The sequence below is a fragment of the Camellia sinensis genome, chromosome 15 (assembly GCF_055761805.1).
Source record: "Camellia sinensis isolate YWXY chromosome 15, ASM5576180v1, whole genome shotgun sequence".
NCBI lineage: Eukaryota > Viridiplantae > Streptophyta > Magnoliopsida > Ericales > Theaceae > Camellia > Camellia sinensis.
Window position 1 is genome coordinate 125,229,388 of NC_138975.1, and position 18,034 is coordinate 125,247,421.

The 18,034-nt window shown below is 32.5% G+C and overlaps 1 protein-coding gene across 6 annotated transcripts; it reads right to left on the reverse strand.

Annotated features, from left to right (window-relative positions):
- Nucleotides 1–540: 540 nt before the first annotated feature.
- LOC114320559 (transcription factor BIM2) lies at nucleotides 541–17,220 on the reverse strand. Of its 6 annotated transcripts, none has more exons than XM_082909493.1 (12): nucleotides 16,982–17,220; nucleotides 16,227–16,685; nucleotides 16,031–16,096; nucleotides 12,374–12,778; nucleotides 4,116–4,248; nucleotides 3,926–4,044; nucleotides 3,706–3,823; nucleotides 2,781–2,850; nucleotides 2,582–2,677; nucleotides 1,512–1,972; nucleotides 1,085–1,214; nucleotides 541–973 (listed from the first exon to the last, which is right to left on the reverse strand). In XM_082909493.1, the coding sequence occupies exons 2-12, from the start codon at nucleotides 16,261–16,263 to the stop codon at nucleotides 872–874; spliced, it is 1,737 nt and encodes a 578-aa protein (XP_082765619.1). In that variant the 5' UTR covers nucleotides 16,264–16,685; nucleotides 16,982–17,220; the 3' UTR covers nucleotides 541–871. The 6 variants fall into 6 exon arrangements, with proteins under 6 accessions (XP_082765619.1, XP_082765616.1, XP_028123434.2 ...); XM_082909490.1 differs by having other exon boundaries at nucleotides 1,512–1,975; XM_028267633.2 differs by having other exon boundaries at nucleotides 16,873–17,220.
- Between the last annotated feature and the right edge of the window lie 814 nt (nucleotides 17,221–18,034).

The following is an 18,034-nucleotide window of genomic DNA, read 5'->3' on the forward strand; positions in this document are numbered from 1 at the left end:
TTTTACTGATCGTCAAATATCTATGTTTGAGTCTTACTACTGTGTGATTTAACTTTCCCTTCTCCTATTACCCACCCTAAAAATTGTAAGCCAGGCCGAATCTGGCTTGCAGATCTAGAGACCAGGCCTGGCCCAAACAATAGGTGGATCATGTTGAAGACAAAGATCAGATCTATAGGCTTTTACGGCATGAAAAGTCTGAACACCATAACAAACCCAAAAATAAAAAATCAAACTGGGCTTTAGCTTGTACTAAGCTGGGCTAACTGGTTGGTTTCTGAGTGAGCTGTGAAAGATGAAGCACCAATACAAAAATAAAACCATCCTGCCATGGTATGTATTTCTTACTACATTAAACAAGTTTGTTTCTTGGCTCATCAACAACGCATACATACCATCGTGTAATTTTTGGAATGTGAGTGTTGAAGGAGACGGACAATTAAATAATCCTATGTATAATGAATGTAACACCAACCCTTTACTAGATTAAAAATAAAAAATAAAATAAAAATACAAAACCAACAAACAAGGAGAAGAATGTTTGGGAAGAACTTGGAAACTTCACATTAATGGAAGCCTTGAATGAAAAAAGCAGCTTCTCAACGTCATAATGGAAGCGTCTACACCAGTAAAATGACAAACAAATGAAATATAAATAATACATGTTTGGTTGTCAGGAAAATCTGTGCATCATCCTAACAATCTGGAAAAACACTACATGTACAATGGATCTTTCTTGGTCTCTCTTATCTCAATAGTTTGTATACCCAGGAAAATACATCAATAATATACCCAATAAGAACAAGGGAATCCCAAAAAAATGAATAAATCAGATTAGGAAAGAAAAAAAGAAGATTATTAAAATGTCGTACTAGCTTTTCTTGAGCCTCTTTAGGGCTTGATCGGACTCCTCACCACTGGTTGCACCTCTAGAACGTGCCATCGCTGGATTGCTAGAGTGAATGTCATTATCCTGATACAAGAAAATTGCTCTAAATTAACATAGTTCTATGTGATGACAATTAGCCTAGCAATTAAAGTTCAACAAACATAAAAATCGATCTCAAAAAGCAAATCCAAGTACCTTAACTGTGGATGTCGAGGCAGGCAATCTACTAGTTGCTCGCTTCCCAAGATCAATTTGAACCGAGATGCTGGCTTGTGACAAATCTACTCCACAACTCTGCAGTGCTTGTGTCAAAGTATTTAGCAACCTGTTCAAATTTCCAACTTATCAGTTCAAAATTTCGGATCCAATCCTGGGAAAAGGATTTCAATAGTGCTACAATCACAGCACAACTGATTTCAGAACCAAAGAATTAAAAGAACAAAGAGGGCACGCTTTTAATTGCTCAAGCCACTACTTAGATCACGAAACATATTGGACCCTAAATACATATACAACAGTCATAGTTAACCGAACCGAACTCATAATTTCTTCATACCCTTCTTTTATTGTTGGCCCAAGAATGTGCACAAATTAAACAAATAAAAATGAACCGAACACTTACCCTTGAGAATATACACTTGAGATGCTAATTCTACCACTTTCAATAGTCAGTTCCTGTTCCTTTAGCTTATTGCTTGCAACAGCACAATCGGTTGGGCACGATCTGCCCTGCCAGAATTGGGATTGAGGTTGAGATGTCAAGTTTTCGATATCAGACTTCACTCTAGCTGGAATTGGAGCCATTGCGGTGCCACTTCCACTAGGAGTGAAAATATTTGGCTGCACAGGCACAGGAAGGGGCACTGCCTTATTTGTTAATCCAGAGTGGTGATCAATTGCTTTCACAGTAGTGACAGTGCTCATGTCAGATTCTACAGCATTCTGTCCATTCCTGGGATTGGTTGGTGAGCCAATGATGTTATCCTCATCAAACTTTGCCGCAAACATTAATGCTGGGCAAGAGCCACTATTTGTGGCTTGAGATTGATCCATGAAAACTTCTGCAGGCTGGTGACTGTTCCTCTGCTAAAACAAACGACAAAGAGTCATTAATCAGAAAATATGCATTTTGCATATGATACTACGGCCATGTTGGTTTGAACAAACATGGCCTTAGGATTGGATTAATAATCCAACAAAATGCACAATATGATGTTTGGCTAGGAAAATTGGGATTTAGACTAATAGTCCATTTGGACATAGTACTATTGAATCTTAGAGAGGGGTAGGATACAAAATGGAGGACTAAGACGAGGTTCGTAATAATTATTTAAATTACAAAATTAATAGGTTTGACAATCCCTTCTTACAATCCAATCTGTCTAAACAAACATGGCCTACACGTACTAGATTGTTCTCCACTAGCTATGCATTACATTTACACACTATGTATGCAATAAAGCCCACATTTCCTCAGTCTAATTCATAGCCCCAAACATCTACTATCACAGGCCATGTGCGTGCCTGCACATTATATCAATAATTTGATGCATGTTGGTAGAAGGAAGGCTTTTGCTGGCTTTTGCTCGCTTTCAGCTACATAATTGATAACACAAGCTTATGTTGCCTTTCCCGAAGACTGAGGCCAAAGGAAATTTGCAAAAATGCAAAAAACGCTAGTAGAGTATTTACCCATGGCATCAACTTTGGTGGTTCTTGGTTCCATCCCTGGTATGACCCCTCATATTTATGCACTTTCTCTTGCAAATACTGAATGTACTCGATAACCTGCATATGGATTCGAATTCTCCTTCAATAAATTTTTATGTTTAAAGATTATTTCATTATAAGAGAAGAACTGGAGAAATAACATCTTAAGGTATCTGTGTACCTCTAGTAAGAATGATGCTTTATCTCTCTTTTGGTCACTGTGAGGGATGAGCTCTCTCAACATCTGAAATCTGCATCACAACTTTCAAATTTCAATATCTTGAGACAATGGCAACTACCAATCTCCCATCACAGAAAAATTTTATAATTTGTTTACTCATTCAAATATTTATCTTCATTCTCTTTGAAAGAAAGAAAGAAATAAAGAGTTTTGAGTTTGCAGCATGTTGAAGGCATAACTGCATTACAACACATGACAAGTAACTAAAACAGATCCACTAGCAACTAAAGATACTAAATTATGTGTTTCTTTATTTGCTTTGCCCATTGGAACATTCATTAAGGAGTTGAAGTTAAGGGACAAGCTCCAATAATTCATTCAAATGACCGACATTCTAGAATTTAACAACAATGATAACTTTCTAATATTTCTACATTCTTTTTTTCGATCAACAATAATTTATTAAGGAGAACTATTCTAATTGCAGCCAACTGATGCCACATTTTGTCAATTAAATTTACGTACATTACAATGTAAATACAGATAGTAGTCCAAAATCTCATATAATACACATGCAATTATTTTCATTTACAAAAAAAGAAAATATGAGATGGAAAGTCCCACCGACACTAGATCTCATAACAAACCAATTATTCAATCTTGTAGCAGAGGCAGCCCTTCCATGCCCAAATTGGACAGTCCTATGTATCATATAAATCAAACCAAACCAAACCTTAAGTCCCATCAAATGGGTCGACTACATGAATCATTCTTCTTCACGCAAAAATATTACCCAACCTCTTACAAGAAAATATTAAACCCATCTTAAACAAACACACTAATTAATACAACCCGTGTCTCGTTAAGTCTAAACAATTTTATAAATACAATACGTGATATTGAAATGGGATTTGGTTGAACATGCCTGTCATTGATTTTGCTCCTCCGACGCTGCTCGGTTGCAGAGTGCTTTGATCGTGGGGTGTTAGGCTTGTGATCAGTGCTCTTCCCACCCTCAGCTGCCACTGTTACTGTCAAATCATCTGTTAAAAATATTAAGTCTTTAGTTCCTGCAATATCAAAACAGGGGAGAAAAGAAACAATAATTGTATATATCAGAGAGAGAGAGAGAGAGAGAGAGATACTTTTGAGGTGGGGAGAGGGTTCTTTCTTGAGAACAAACTCATCGTCATCGTCATCGTCCTCATCGTGGGCACCCTTAGCAGATTTTAACATATCCATGAAACTCCGATTCTTCTGTGGCCTGTAAAAATCAGTTTGCAATTGTGAAAATTGAAATAAAAGGGTTAGACAAGGAAAGAAAAAGTGACTGACTGTGAACTGAAGATGGTGGTGGGGTTGCGGTGGTTGGTGGTGGTGGTGGTGTTGTTGGAAGATGACTGTGATGGCCGCTCTGACGACGTCGTCCATTGGCCTCCTTGTCGTCCGCCCATCTTAACCCCTGTTTCTGCAATATTCATATCACCGGGAAAAAATGTCAGTAGGCTATCCAAGGTATTTCCAGGGAAAGACTGCGGGTGTTTAAGTTTTAAAATATTCTTTACTCAGTTTTTGAAAAATTAATTTTTTTAAATTATTTTTATTTAATAAGTTATAAATAAAAATTACACTAAACAGTATAACACAAACTCTCATATATGTATATATATATACACGGTGGTGTAACATGCACCAATTAATATATTAACTAATATACCAACACTAGTTATGACACTATTATTGACCCTACTCATTAATTACATTACAAATCTCAAAAATTTCTTAAATTACGCCACATCATTAATTGGTGTACTAGTTAATACACTATTTAGTATATATAACATTATTCATATATATATATATATATATATATAAAAGGTATAACCTACTTTCACAATTTCTAGCAAATACTTCCACACTCCTTAAAAGATGTACACTGCATGTTATAATTAAAAAAATAATAATATAATTTTATATTTTTTTAGTCATAATTTAAAAAAAAAATCATAACCAAACACCACAAGACGTATAATAAAAAATTTTATGAATCGTAATTAAAAAAATAATCATAATTAAAAAAATAACATAATTAAAAATACATATGATATTATCTTTTCAAAAGGGTGTACTGTAAAATTTCCCTGCATTTTTCAAAAGTAGGTAATCAAATGCAATTCTACCTCATGTTTTAGTAAATTTATATATATATATATATATATATATATATTTATCAAAATAGGCTAATCTATCAATTTTTTTTTTCAAAATAATGATGAAAGTTTATAAATTTTAATTATTAAAATCATAATTTTTTTTTTTATATACTATAAGTAATTATTTCTGTAGGGTACATCTTCCAAATGAGAGTCTTTTGTCTCTTCCCCTTTAATCCGGGCTGAAGGAAATATATATTTTTTTAAATAAGTCAAATTTTTTCTTTTGCTTATAAGTAATTATTTCTGTGGGGTACATCTTCCAAACGAGAGTCTTGTCTCTTTCCCTTTAATCTGGGTTGAAGGAAAATATATATTTTTTAAATAAGTCAAATTGTTTCTTTTGTTTTGCCTGGACTGAGAAAATGAATGTTATGTCATTCATTTATTGAGTAGGTTATAAACCTACTCAATATGTAACATGAGAAGAATGATATACTAGGTTATAAACCTATCAAGTTATGTCATTCTCCATTAAATCAAAGGAAAATGTTACACGTGTACCATATATAATTTATAGCTAAAGAAAAAAATGACCTAATTTTATATTTATTGAGTCATAATTAATAAAAAAAAATTATCATAACTAAAGCAAAAAATTAATCATAATTAAAAAAAAATAACAAATAAAAGTGCATATAATACCTTTTTTTTTCAAAAGGTGTGTATATATCCTAGAATTTCCGACTGATCTTTAAACAAAGAAAACCTCCAAACCCCTCAGATGGAAGAAAATTTTCAATCTAATGATCAAGTTAACAATGATGGTTACATTTAAACAGTAAATTTTATTAATTTTATATGATATTTTATTATTAGATGATGATAGTTACATTTAAATAGTAAATTTATTGGAAAATCCTATTTTAGAAACTTCTGTACCATTTGGTCCCACGTTTTAAATAGGTGATTGAGGAGTCCTTATTAGGTGTAGGAGTGGTGATTGAGACCCCCACCCCCACCCTCACCCCCACCTCCACCTCCACCTCCACAAGACTCTTACAAATCTGAACCACTCATAATGTTGACCTCACTCATGATGTGGACCCCACACATACATAGAGAGTTAGGATCACTTTGGGGGTATGAGAGTCATCCCCAAAGGGGGTCCCAAACATTTCCCTTAGGTATAGTGTGTGACCAACAAGTCATTTTTCAAACGTGAATAGGTATTAGGGCATCCACAATGGGATGGCTGAAAAAGTGTATTAAGGTGTGTTATATGACAAAAAGTAATAAAAGTAGGGCCCAAAAATGTTTGTTAAGATGTGTTAAGAGTTTGTTAATTTTAGAGAGTGAGTGGTGGTGCAATGGAAGCGTTAAAGAGTGTGTTAAATATATATATATATATATATATGTGTGTGTGTGTGTGTATATAATAAATAAAATAAATAAATAATTTAGTTTAATCAAAAATTTCAAGCCCAAAATTAAATTTTAAGTCAAAAAAAAAAATCCCAACAAGTTAAAAAAAAAAAAAATTGCCGTTGACCGGTCAACCTGTAAGACCAAAAAATAAATTAGCAGCTCTCTCCTTCGCTGGCTAGAAGTCTTGTTGCAATTAACAAACAAACTAACAACTGACACTATTAACTGACACTAACACATCCCTTAACAGCTCCATTGGAGCATCATTTGAGCATTCAATAGTTAAAATATTAGTAACTGACACTAACACGTTCCTTAACAGCTCCATTGTGGATGCTCTTAGTTAAGCAGATATATCCTCACTAGTTAATTGGGAAAGTTTTTTTTTTTTTTTGGAATGTGTGACAAATATGGTGTGATATTCCAAATGTGACAAGTATTAATGTGACACTCTAAAAAAATTAACAATTCTTTAGTGTACTTTTTCTAAAGGTGACAACGTGACAGACATGATGTGACATTCTAAAATTTTTACTTATCCTTAGTATACTTTTTTTCCAAATGTGACAACATGGTAGGTATGATGTGACACTTCAAAAAAAAATAAAAACTATACTTTTTTTCAAATGTGATAACGTGACGAGTATGTTGTGACACTCTAAAAAAATTAAAAATTCCTTGGTGTACTTTTTTTAAATGTGACATGTGACGCTTCAACGTGGCGGAGCCAATTTGATTGAATTACTGCATGTCTTCACGTCACGCGCCAAAAAATAATTACTAAGGAATTCACGTCTTGCGCGTGCTAAAAACAACCAAACTTTAAAAAGCTACTAGTGCGCTTTTCGAACAACATGACACAAATATATCCCACCACATTCCTCACACATAACCACGTCACATGTCCCCCAACTGTACTAGTACAGTACCGCTTTGTAGCTCGAAACTTCAACGGCTCGAATGGCCCAATTTTTTGTACACCTCTAATTCTTTGTGCACCCACATCTCGTATAATGCTGTAATACCCAGCTCAGCCACACCTTTCATTTGGAGAGGAAAAAAAAGAGAGAGCAGAGCGTAGAGAGAAAGGAGACGGAGACGATGACTAACCTCTAAAGAGTGTGAAAAATCTAGAAATCTCCTAGATGTTGATTTGTGATTATGTATCAATTTTAAGCAGTAAACAACAATCCCAATCAAACAATCAAGACAAATCGACACAATGATTTTACGTGAAAAAATCACAATTGGACACCTCCAATTGTGATAAAAAACCACGGGCAACAGCCACAAAACAATCCACTAAGAATATATAAAGGAATTATACATGTATATTCTCAATCACCTAGCAAATCCACGCCCAAATTGAACCAACCTCTATGTGTCTCTTCCAACCCCGTCTTCATCTCAGAATTGTCTTGACGATGAGCCACTCCGGAATCCACCAAAGCTTCATGCTCGAATTCTTCAGAATCCACCGAAGAACAACTCTCTCTTTTATGTAGAACAAACAAATAATCCTTTGATGTATACTCTTTAAATCATGAGTTGAATACTCAATCAAAACATCAAAGAAAACTAGCAAAATATCCCCAGATATAAACCTTAGAATCCAAAAAAAAGATCTGGAGGACTTGAGGAGTAGTCTAGTTTTGGGAGAAAACCAACTACTTACAGAAAACCAAAAGTAATCCTAGATTTGAAGGAAAACCCAATCCTTATTGAAATCCGGAAAACTGTGTTCGTGCGGTCCGTTCGAGCGCCCAACAACCCGCTCGAGCGGCTTCAGCAAAATATGCGCATGATATAACAGAGGTCCGCTTGAGCGCTAGAGAACCCGCTCGAGCGCGAAATCACACATCTTAGTACTTTTTTAGGCGACCAAAACTGCTGGAACTAAGGATTCTCCGCTCAAGCGGGGTAATGTCTGCTCGAGCGGACAGGCAACTTGGAATGTATTTTTGCATTTTGCTTCGGGGGCGCTGCCCCTCGACCTTGCCTGGGCGCTGCCCCGGACCCGCCAAGGGGCGCTGCCCCCTAGACCCCGCGAGCTGACCGGGCAGCTCGATCCCCTTCATAATCAGCGAAGTGGCAATCTTTAAAACATTAGCATCACAAACTTCTCTGAAAGGCACAATTCAGGTTGAATTCGCATCTAAACAACTCATAGCCTCACTGAAATAAAAATGCAAATAAAATTACAACTCAAAAGAGTTTTGTCAAACGGGATTGCCAAGAAATAAAACCTAACTGAGTGAGAGGAGACTGACTAACCTCTAAACAGTGAGAGGAGAAGAGCATCGACTGGGTAACGATGACCAGGAGGCGTCCGCTACCGCTGCTGCTATGTCTGGCGCGAGGCTGCTGCCGGTGTTGCTGCTGGTGGGTGTGATTGCAACTATTGGATTGATTTTTAGTTGGTTTTATTTTTTATTTAGGGTTTCAGATTGGGTGATAGAAATTTGGTTTCAGATTGGGTGTTTTGAAAATTTAGATACTAATTTCATGTGATTGAAATTTGGTTTCAGAGGTGTCTTGGAAAATTTATATACTAATTTTACGTGATTGAAAATTGGTTGCAGATTGGGTGTTTTGGAAAATTTATATACTAATTTCATGTGATTGAAATTTGGTTTCAGATTGGATTGTTTTGGAAAATTTATATACTAAGTTCATGTTCTGAAATTCATGCTTTGTTGCAATCAACAAGATGAACTAATTTCATTCTTCGTGTTTGAAATTTCCATAATATCAATCAAAGAAGATAAACTAATTTCAAAGAACAAAAAATGCTGAACTTGTTCAACTGTTGTCCAAAAAATTGGACTTATTGTTCATCTGTTGTTTAGAAAATTAAACTTGTTGTTCATCTGTTGTTCAGAAAATTAAACTTCTTGTTCATCTGTTCGTCGTCGCTTGTCGTTCGGCTTTGTTACTATATGAGTAGAGAGAGAGGCTTAACAGAGCTCAGAGAGGGAGATTTATGAGAGGGATGAGAGGATTTCAGCGGAATGGTTTGGTTTGGAGAGAGAATATAACTCAGATTTTTCGGGCCATTGGAGCCGCTCGATTTCGAGCTACAAAGCATTATGCGTACTAATAATGGCAAAAAAATCAATAAATAATTTAAGGGACTATTCAGTCACCAAAAAAATATTTAGAATCTTAATGGCAAAAAAATCAATAAATAATTTAAGGGACTATTCAGTCACCAAAAAAATATTTAGAATCTTATGAATTACAAGTTTACAAAACAAGATTTATTGGTCAATTACCTTATTAAGTATCAATAATAAGGTCAAATCACTAATAAATTGAATTTTTACGCTCAAACGTGGAGTCAAGAAGGTTTTTGTTTAGTAGAGCCAAATATTAAAAAAATTAAAATTAAAATTAAAATTTCCCAATTTTAGTCGAAACAAATTAAAAATTTTAAAGAACCAATATTAATTTTTTTTTAAATAATATAACACTAATATTAAATGCACAGAATTAAAAACAAGAAAAATTCATATTGAAATATACTTTAAATGTGGCCCGTATGCTCAGGAAATCTGCTTGTGTTCACTTAACATTTCTTTTAAATAAATAAATTCTCGTTTGTCAATTATACATTTTAGTTAAAAAATAAAAAAAATTACTATAAATTGTCATATCATTCTCTATTTTTCTGTACATTGTTTTGCAAAAAACTAAAAAATTATTAAAATAGTTTATTCCCAAACGAGGTCTAAGTTAATTGAAAATTATTAAAATAGTCTGTTCCCAAATGAAACACTGTTTGGCATGTGCTAAAATAATACATACTATTTCAGTATATTATCGTATTTAAGTCACAATCATTTCATTTGGATGATATCATTTATTTATATTATCACTTTAAACTTAACTTATATTTTATATTTTTCATAAAAAGTCAAAGTAGGACGGAAAAATAAATCAAACTATTCTAGATCAAATCTTAGGCCTATTTTGAGAATAAGGATATAAGATATTTTTTGGCCTTTTTCTAAAAAGCAAAAAGCAAGTTTTTTGAGCAAAAAATTATTTGGAAGTTGAAAATAAGTCCACTTTTAAAATTACCAAAATACCCTCCTTTAATGTGACATCAAAATACCATATTGTAATGGTAAAATTATAATTTCACAAAATTGCATGGGATAATATGATCAATTTATCTATTCGCCTAATAATGTAACACCATAAACTAATAATATTAAAAAAAGCCAAAAAAATAACTTTTTTTTTTCATCTTGCCAAGTGATTTTGTAAATAAGTCAAACAAAAACTTGGATATAAGTCAAAAAGCAGTTTATATCTAAGTTCCCAAAATAGGCCTTAATCAAGTTGTTTAAAATTCAATCAAGATAACTCGTTAGGTCAAACTTGAGTGCAGTTACAACGTACTCAGCTTGTTTGGTTTGGATTTTAGAATTCACATTTCAGAAAATTGAAATTTTTTGTTTTTTGATTTTTTTTATTTTTATTGAAATTTTTTAATATTCTAAGTAATGTTTTTTAATTTTTAGATACACCTAACATAAATATACTTAAAAATATCATATTTGCGAAAAAATCTTTAGAAAATTCATTAAATACAAAAAATATATTAAAAAAATACAAAAATTTAATATATTTTTCGTATTCTTGTATATTTATTGATTTTTTTAAATATATAAATATTTTACTTTTTAAATATATTTAAGTAAAGTGCATCTAAAAAAAAATTACTTTAAATTTTAAAACTATTCATTAAAAAAAAAAACAAAATACTCAATTTTCAAAAAATTGAAACTAAACACACTCATAAATTTTTGGAGCTAAACTTAAACAAACTATTACATAGTTCCATAAGCTTATATGCTTTATAAAGAATGTGACTATTTGAACTTTGACTCGTTATTTTGAGATCGCCTAGAAAAACAACTATATATATATATTGAAATTCATTGAGGTAAATAACCTACATGCACGTAAAAAGATGCCCACAAGAACGAAAAATATTAAAGGCACGATATTAAAAAGCGGTCGCAACTGTTACGTAACGCTGTTGCGTAACGGTTGTGGTAGTTACCGCTATACGTTATGGCCACTTTTGCAGTGTGACTGAGATTCACAAATGTGGCGATCGTAGCGACTGTCGTAGCGGTTATAATGGTGTCTTAACAGCTGTAATGGCCTGTTACGCACCATTACGTAACGGTTCCAAATTACTTCTTTTGAAAAAACACAAAAAAAAAAACTGAAAATGGGAGAAGAGGGAAGATAAAGAGAGAAGATGGAGGAGCAAGAGATAGAGAGAAAGAGGGAAGATGAAGAACATATTATTGATTTGTTGAAACTGTAATACCTATACTATTCTATTTAGCTACTATCACTCAACTATTTTGTTTGTATGTGTCTATCTATATATTGTTTGATAATAATATTAAGTGTGGTCATTATTTATTTGACTTGGTTAAAATATGTATATATATATTTAGATTCTTATTTATTCTCTTACTTTTGTCATTATTTATCTTATATATAATAGTTAGTGCTTGATTTTTTATATAATATAAAGACATTAATTATTAAAATAAAATGTAAAAAACTCAGTTTATAGTGATTTAAAAATATGAAATATATTGGATCATACTTAAAAATTTACAAAAATTGATCAATATTTATTTAAAACCCAATAAATATGATCATGGAAAAAAAATATGCGTATCGGTAAGTTTTTTTTAAATTGTGCAAAAAATAAAAAAATTCACGGTTCTGATTACCGTAACTGTTATGCTACGGCCTTTACACCCCGCAACCGCAACCGCAACCGTGCCTCCGTCACCGTTACGGCGACCGCAACCGCTTACTCCATTTTCCATGAGACATTTTAAACTCTCCCTCTCGAGAATTCAGTTGTTATTAATCATGCTCTTGCGTTGGTGAATCATTTTGACTTTCAGGGTTATAAAATGATCAAGATTCAAGAAGAAGCCAATTACAAGAAGACTAATATTAAAACTTTACCTCTGGGAACATGTCTGTCTCCAGTAATATTCTCCTTCCCTGTCTTTCCCTTCTTCGTCACAGCTGCAGCCACAGATTCTTCCCACAGTGTGAACCCACTTCCCGTGTAAGAACTGCAGTTGGAGTTCTCATCGTTGTTTCGATCTGTACTACTTGCCTCAGCCACTGTAAGTATGGTAGGAGCTTCTGGCTTGAGAAACCTTTGATTAAAATAAGAAATGTGACTGATGCTGTAAGTCCCGATCCCACCAGGGAGGAGGTGTTCGCCTCCTGAAGAAGGAGGAGGAGGAGCTGGCAGCAGAGGCTTCTCCAATTTAGTGATCTCAACTGTATTTTCTTCCTTGGCAATGTTTTTCCCTAACCTTTCCAGTGGTTGCAGGAAGTCATGAGTTTTAAGGTAACCCCCTGCTTATATAGATGAAGGTGGAAGGGGAAAAAATGGAAAATTAGACGATCAGACCACTACGTGGTTCACATGGTGCACTAAAAAATATTGAGCGAGACAATGCTTTGACACATCTTTGTTACGCAAGTGAGATATAATAAAGGTCTTACGTAGATTGTGTTTAAAGTATAAATTTAAATAAAAATTAAAAATTACAAATGTGAGAGACATGTAAACAAAATTTAAGACTACCACAAACAATATATGATCTAAACGTAATTTTATATTTTTTTCTATTCTTCAATTCTGTATATAGTACCATACAGACAATATGTTAGTACACCAAAACTACTTGTATTTGATTAAGTGATTTGGAAAATGATTTAGAAAGGGAAAAGAAAAAATGAAAAAATAAGTGAAATGTAAATAAAATATATATACATTTTATATAATTTCACACATATATATATATATATATTTTAAATCCCTTCTTAAATTTCCTAATCAAACATAACGTTACTGTAATTATTATCAACCACACATACTGTTCCGATCATATCAAAACATTTTTTTTGTAAAGTTTATCCGTTTTCAAACCTAATAAGAATTAGCTCAAAAAAAATGACTTAAAAGTGAATCTCAATATTTTGGAAAAAAAAAATTCCAATAATTTAAGAAAAATCATTTGAAGAGGATTTTCAGATAAATCAATAACCAACAAAATCTTTCTTCCAGGACAATGTGATTAAAAAAAAAAAAAGACCACTATAGACTATTCTAACAAAATATCTTAAGTTCTTACTTTTATCAATTTGAATCATGTTTTTTTTTGTTTTTTTTAATCAAAATCATTTGCTTATTTTTGTTAACTTCAACCAACGAAACAATAGTATTATAAAATGTCTAAAATATTCATTTTCATTAAGTTTAATGAAAATACCCATTCTCTTTTTTTGTTAATGAAAATAGACAAGTAATTCAAATTAAAAATAAATCAAATGTTCAAAATTTAAATTAATAAAATTAAAAATTTATTTTGTCATAAAAGTCTTTAAAACTTTTTAACAGAAGCTAGGTCCCTTTGAAAACAGAAGTAAACAAATTTTCCTTAAAAAAATAAAAAAAAAAGTATATTTTTATTACTTACAAAATTGCTAAAAAATTGCTAAATTTGGACTGACAGGAACAGTGGATCCACCCGTGGAAGGAAAATGTTTATGCAGGAAGAAAGCGACAACGGAGAACTCTCTCTCTCCTCCCCCCCCCCCCCCCCAACCCAACCCAACCCAACCCTAACCTCTTTCTCTCTCTTTCCAAAGCAGATCACAGCAGAGGAACCCTAACCTCTTTCTCTCTCTTTCCAAAGCAGATCACAGCAGAGGAACAACAGGTACTCTGCACTAAATTATCTCATGCATCGCGTGCCTCTACAGTAACATGAACTATTGCTTTTTGATAAGTCTGAATACCATGCCCCTGCATAGGGCCTTCTGCTGATGGTGATCATGATAATGATTACGACGTTTATTAATTGGAAAATATTTGAGGATCATAATTTTTGTGGTTATAATGGTTTAAAATTGTCAAAATGACGTCGTTTTGGTATGTTTTGCACCCAAAACGACGTCGTTTTGATAGTTTTGAGCTATTGTGACCACAAAAATTGTCACCCTCTAGCATTATTGTTATTAATTATGTCACTGCTGTGTTTTAGAGGATCTCCAACTATACATTAATTTTTTTACTAAATGTGAGTAAAAAAAAATTTGATATCAAGTATTGCAACGGAGAGTTTTGAATTTTTATCAAATCACTTGTCGATTGAACGAATAATCGGCCAGTCAACAAGCCAGTATAAATTTTTTATAAATTTTTGTCTTACGGTCATTTGGGAGACAATCCGATAACAACAATAAATAATGATTTGTTGAAAGAAATATTAATCTTTAATTTGATAAAAGAAAAATAAAAATTTCAATTTGATACTTATTTAATGTAACTGTTAAAATAAAAAATATATATATTTCCATCAAATTTAAATTTAATAAAAAATTTAAATAATATCTTAATGACTGAGTCCCACTCCACTCCACTCCCCTGATGCCTAAACCCCAACCCCCACCCTTTTTGGATTTGGCGATGTCAGCCTATCCAAGTCATGGCCCACCCAAACACATGGCCCAGATCCATATGATTCAAATGGGGTCACGGGTATAAGCCTACGTTTTCATATACCAATTCCAATACCAACATTTACATTTGGCAACACAAACCCAAAAAACTCATCTCGTTGGTGTAGATATTTTCCACACCTTCCAAATATACATCACAAAATTAAAATCGAACTCAAACTCAAAAGACCATTAAAACAGCACATGCATACAACCAATTGGAAGTTTGAATTCTTTCTATGATAAGTCTTGTTATATACAAAATAGTAATGATAAAAGAATAAAAAAAATTTATATCACATTTTCATACATAATAATGAGTTAATGTGAATTTTTTACTTTAAAATAAAAGTAGTATAGAAAATTAATTTTATTTACAAAAATAATATTGTTGTATACTTGTAGCATTTTTTTAATCTAAATTTTCTTATACAAAATCCTCATTTCTCATAGCTCACAACTCAGATCTATCCCCAAAAAAAGAGAACTTACTAATCAATTTTATTAATTACACTTATTTATCAATAGGCCTTAATTGATAAATTTATCATTATTTATTTATAAAAATAAGAAAGACTGATAAATTTATCATAAATTTATTAATATGACTTAATGGAAAATAAATTTCAAAAATAGGATATAATGATAATTTATCCCCCCCCAAAAAAAACTACACACCCACAAAAAGTATATTAAAAAAATGAAATATACAATTTAAATTTAAATTTAATATGATGTGAGTCACATTTAAAATTGATTTGATTTACATGTTTCATTTTAAAATGCTTTTTAAATTGCATAATATTTTTCTAAAAAAACAAAGCACATGCACACACGCAAACGAACACAAGTAAAGAATAATATACAAGCAAAAATTTTGCCCACAATTTTCATATAGATTTGTGTGATTTCTTTTGTAATTTTTTTATTTTTAATTAAAACACTCATAATTATTCTCATAATTTCCAAAATATGATTGACACAAAAAAAAAAAAAAAAACTATCTATTTGCAAATCATTTCCGAACACAAAAATCAACAAATTGCTTTCTACTTTTTTTTCTTGGCAAATCTAAAATGAATAAATAAAAATCGTGTTTACCTTGAGAAGGTTTTGGATCTTGGACAGGTGAATACAGTGAAAGAAAGTCGTGTGTTGATTTTCTTCCTGCAAAAGAAAAGAAAAGAAAAGAAAAGAAAAGAAAAAAAGGCAACCAGCTCAAACAGACATGTGACAAATTTTCCTTTGTATCTTTTCTAATCTGAACTGTATATATCGTTATGTGTCTGTGAATTACCTTCGGCTCCAAAGGGACGGGGTTGAGGAAGCTCCATCCGCAGATGGAAATTTTCCTACAAAGCCGTTTGAATTCTCGGAAAACAGGACTCCAGAGAATCGGCACCTCCAATCCAAGCTTTGAATTTCAGAATTCAAAAACGAAAATTATCAGGTTTCTAGAATCAAATTACTCCGATGTTGCTCAGATCCGCGATATGAAGAAGGAAAGAGGAAGCTTCTGAGAGAAGTTTCAGCCTCCGACTGAAGATCGGAGGCGCATTCACTCTCTCTCTATCCAAAAACCGAAATTCTTTTCCCAATTCACTTCAGATTCTTCAGTTACGGAGCCGAATTGTGGATTCATGCAGGTGTTTATCAATGTTCCCGAGAAAATTAAAATTTAATCCCCGTGATTTCCGAGAAAATCCGAACACGAGCAATTCAGCTAGAAAATCTTCTCTGCTTGCAGAATTATCACCTACAATACAACTTCGTAAACTCAGATTTCAGCAAAATTTTCAAAAAATATTGAACATATCAAATTATACATAGGTATAAAATTCAAATCCATAATTCAACTCAAGCTTCACATAAAAATCTCAGAAACAAAAATTCTAAGATGCATATAATTAAAAAAAAGAGAGAGCGATCTAAAAGCTTAATACCTTTGATCTGAATTTCGACCAACTTTTTCACAATTCAGCTCTCAAACACCTCAGAAAACTTGAATTCCAAAGTTAAAAAAAACAAAACAAAAGGAAGCGATCCACATACACGGTAGGTAGGTCCAGTGGGATCTACTGCTTCTCACAGAACCAAATGTTGCACAATTTCCTCCAATTTCTCACAGTTTCTCTCTCTCTAGATATTTGCGCATATATATATATATATATGAAAACGAACACCGCAGCGAACGATGAGATTGGACTCTCTGTGACTCTCTCTCTCTCTATCGCTCTGTGGGTGTGCCGGCCGAGAGATCTTTTTATACAGACTTTCGGTTTCGTTTATTCGAATTTTCTTTCTGAGGCCTCGTTTGGGAACATGCTAATTTAGTAACTTTTTGGCTATTTGGCTAAAAAGGTAGGTAAAAAAAACTTGTATGTTTGGGATGACTTTTTGACTAATTACGAAAAGATGTGCAAAAAGTAGAGAGAAAAGAGAATCTTTGACTTTTTGGTATGAGTTGTTGGCTTTTTGGCTAATTTAATAACTTTTTGGCTAATTGGCTAAAATAACCTCTTGCCAAACGAGGCCTGGGTATTGCTATTTAAAGTAAAAAATTTAATTTAATTTTTAAATTTAACGATGTAATAATCAATTAAAATATTAAAAATAATATTATAATTTTTTTTAATTATTAATCAATTATATCACTTCCATATTCTTAAATTTAAATAGTGAGTTTGGATTTCATATTATTGTTTCTTTTTTTAGCGTTGGGTTTTCCCGTTATGAAGAAACGGCGTTTGGATGACGTCAATGCGGCGGAGTTAACGGCGTTAACGTTCTGCCATTTAACAGTTTGTGTTCCCGGGGTTATATATATTGCCCAATGTCCGCCACATTATTTTAATACGTAAAAAATATTTTAATGTCTTTTGACGATCCCGATTAATAATCTTTGTTTAATCACGTTAGTATCTTTTGGGAGCTTGAGCTTGTCTGGACCATTATTATTTTATTCTTCCCTTTATTTTTGTATTTTGTTTTTTTACTAAATAAAAAAGCAGGATAAATTATTTGGGCTTCTTTTGAAAGTAATTGATTTATTACAGCACCTCTTTTAGTTTAATGAAATTATGGCTTTGTTTGGGAATTATATAT

Coding starts and splice junctions, on each gene's coding strand:
- LOC114320559 (XM_082909490.1), bottom strand. CDS start 16,263: ATGGAGCTTCCTCAACCCCGTCCCTTTGGAGCCGAAG. Junction 16,097..16,226: donor CCGTCCCTTTGGAGCCGAAG/GTAATTCACAGA, acceptor TTTCTTTTGCAG/GAAGAAAATCAACACACGAC. Junction 3,824..3,925: donor ACCCTCTCCCCACCTCAAAA/GTATCTCTCTCT, acceptor TATTTTTAACAG/ATGATTTGACAGTAACAGTG.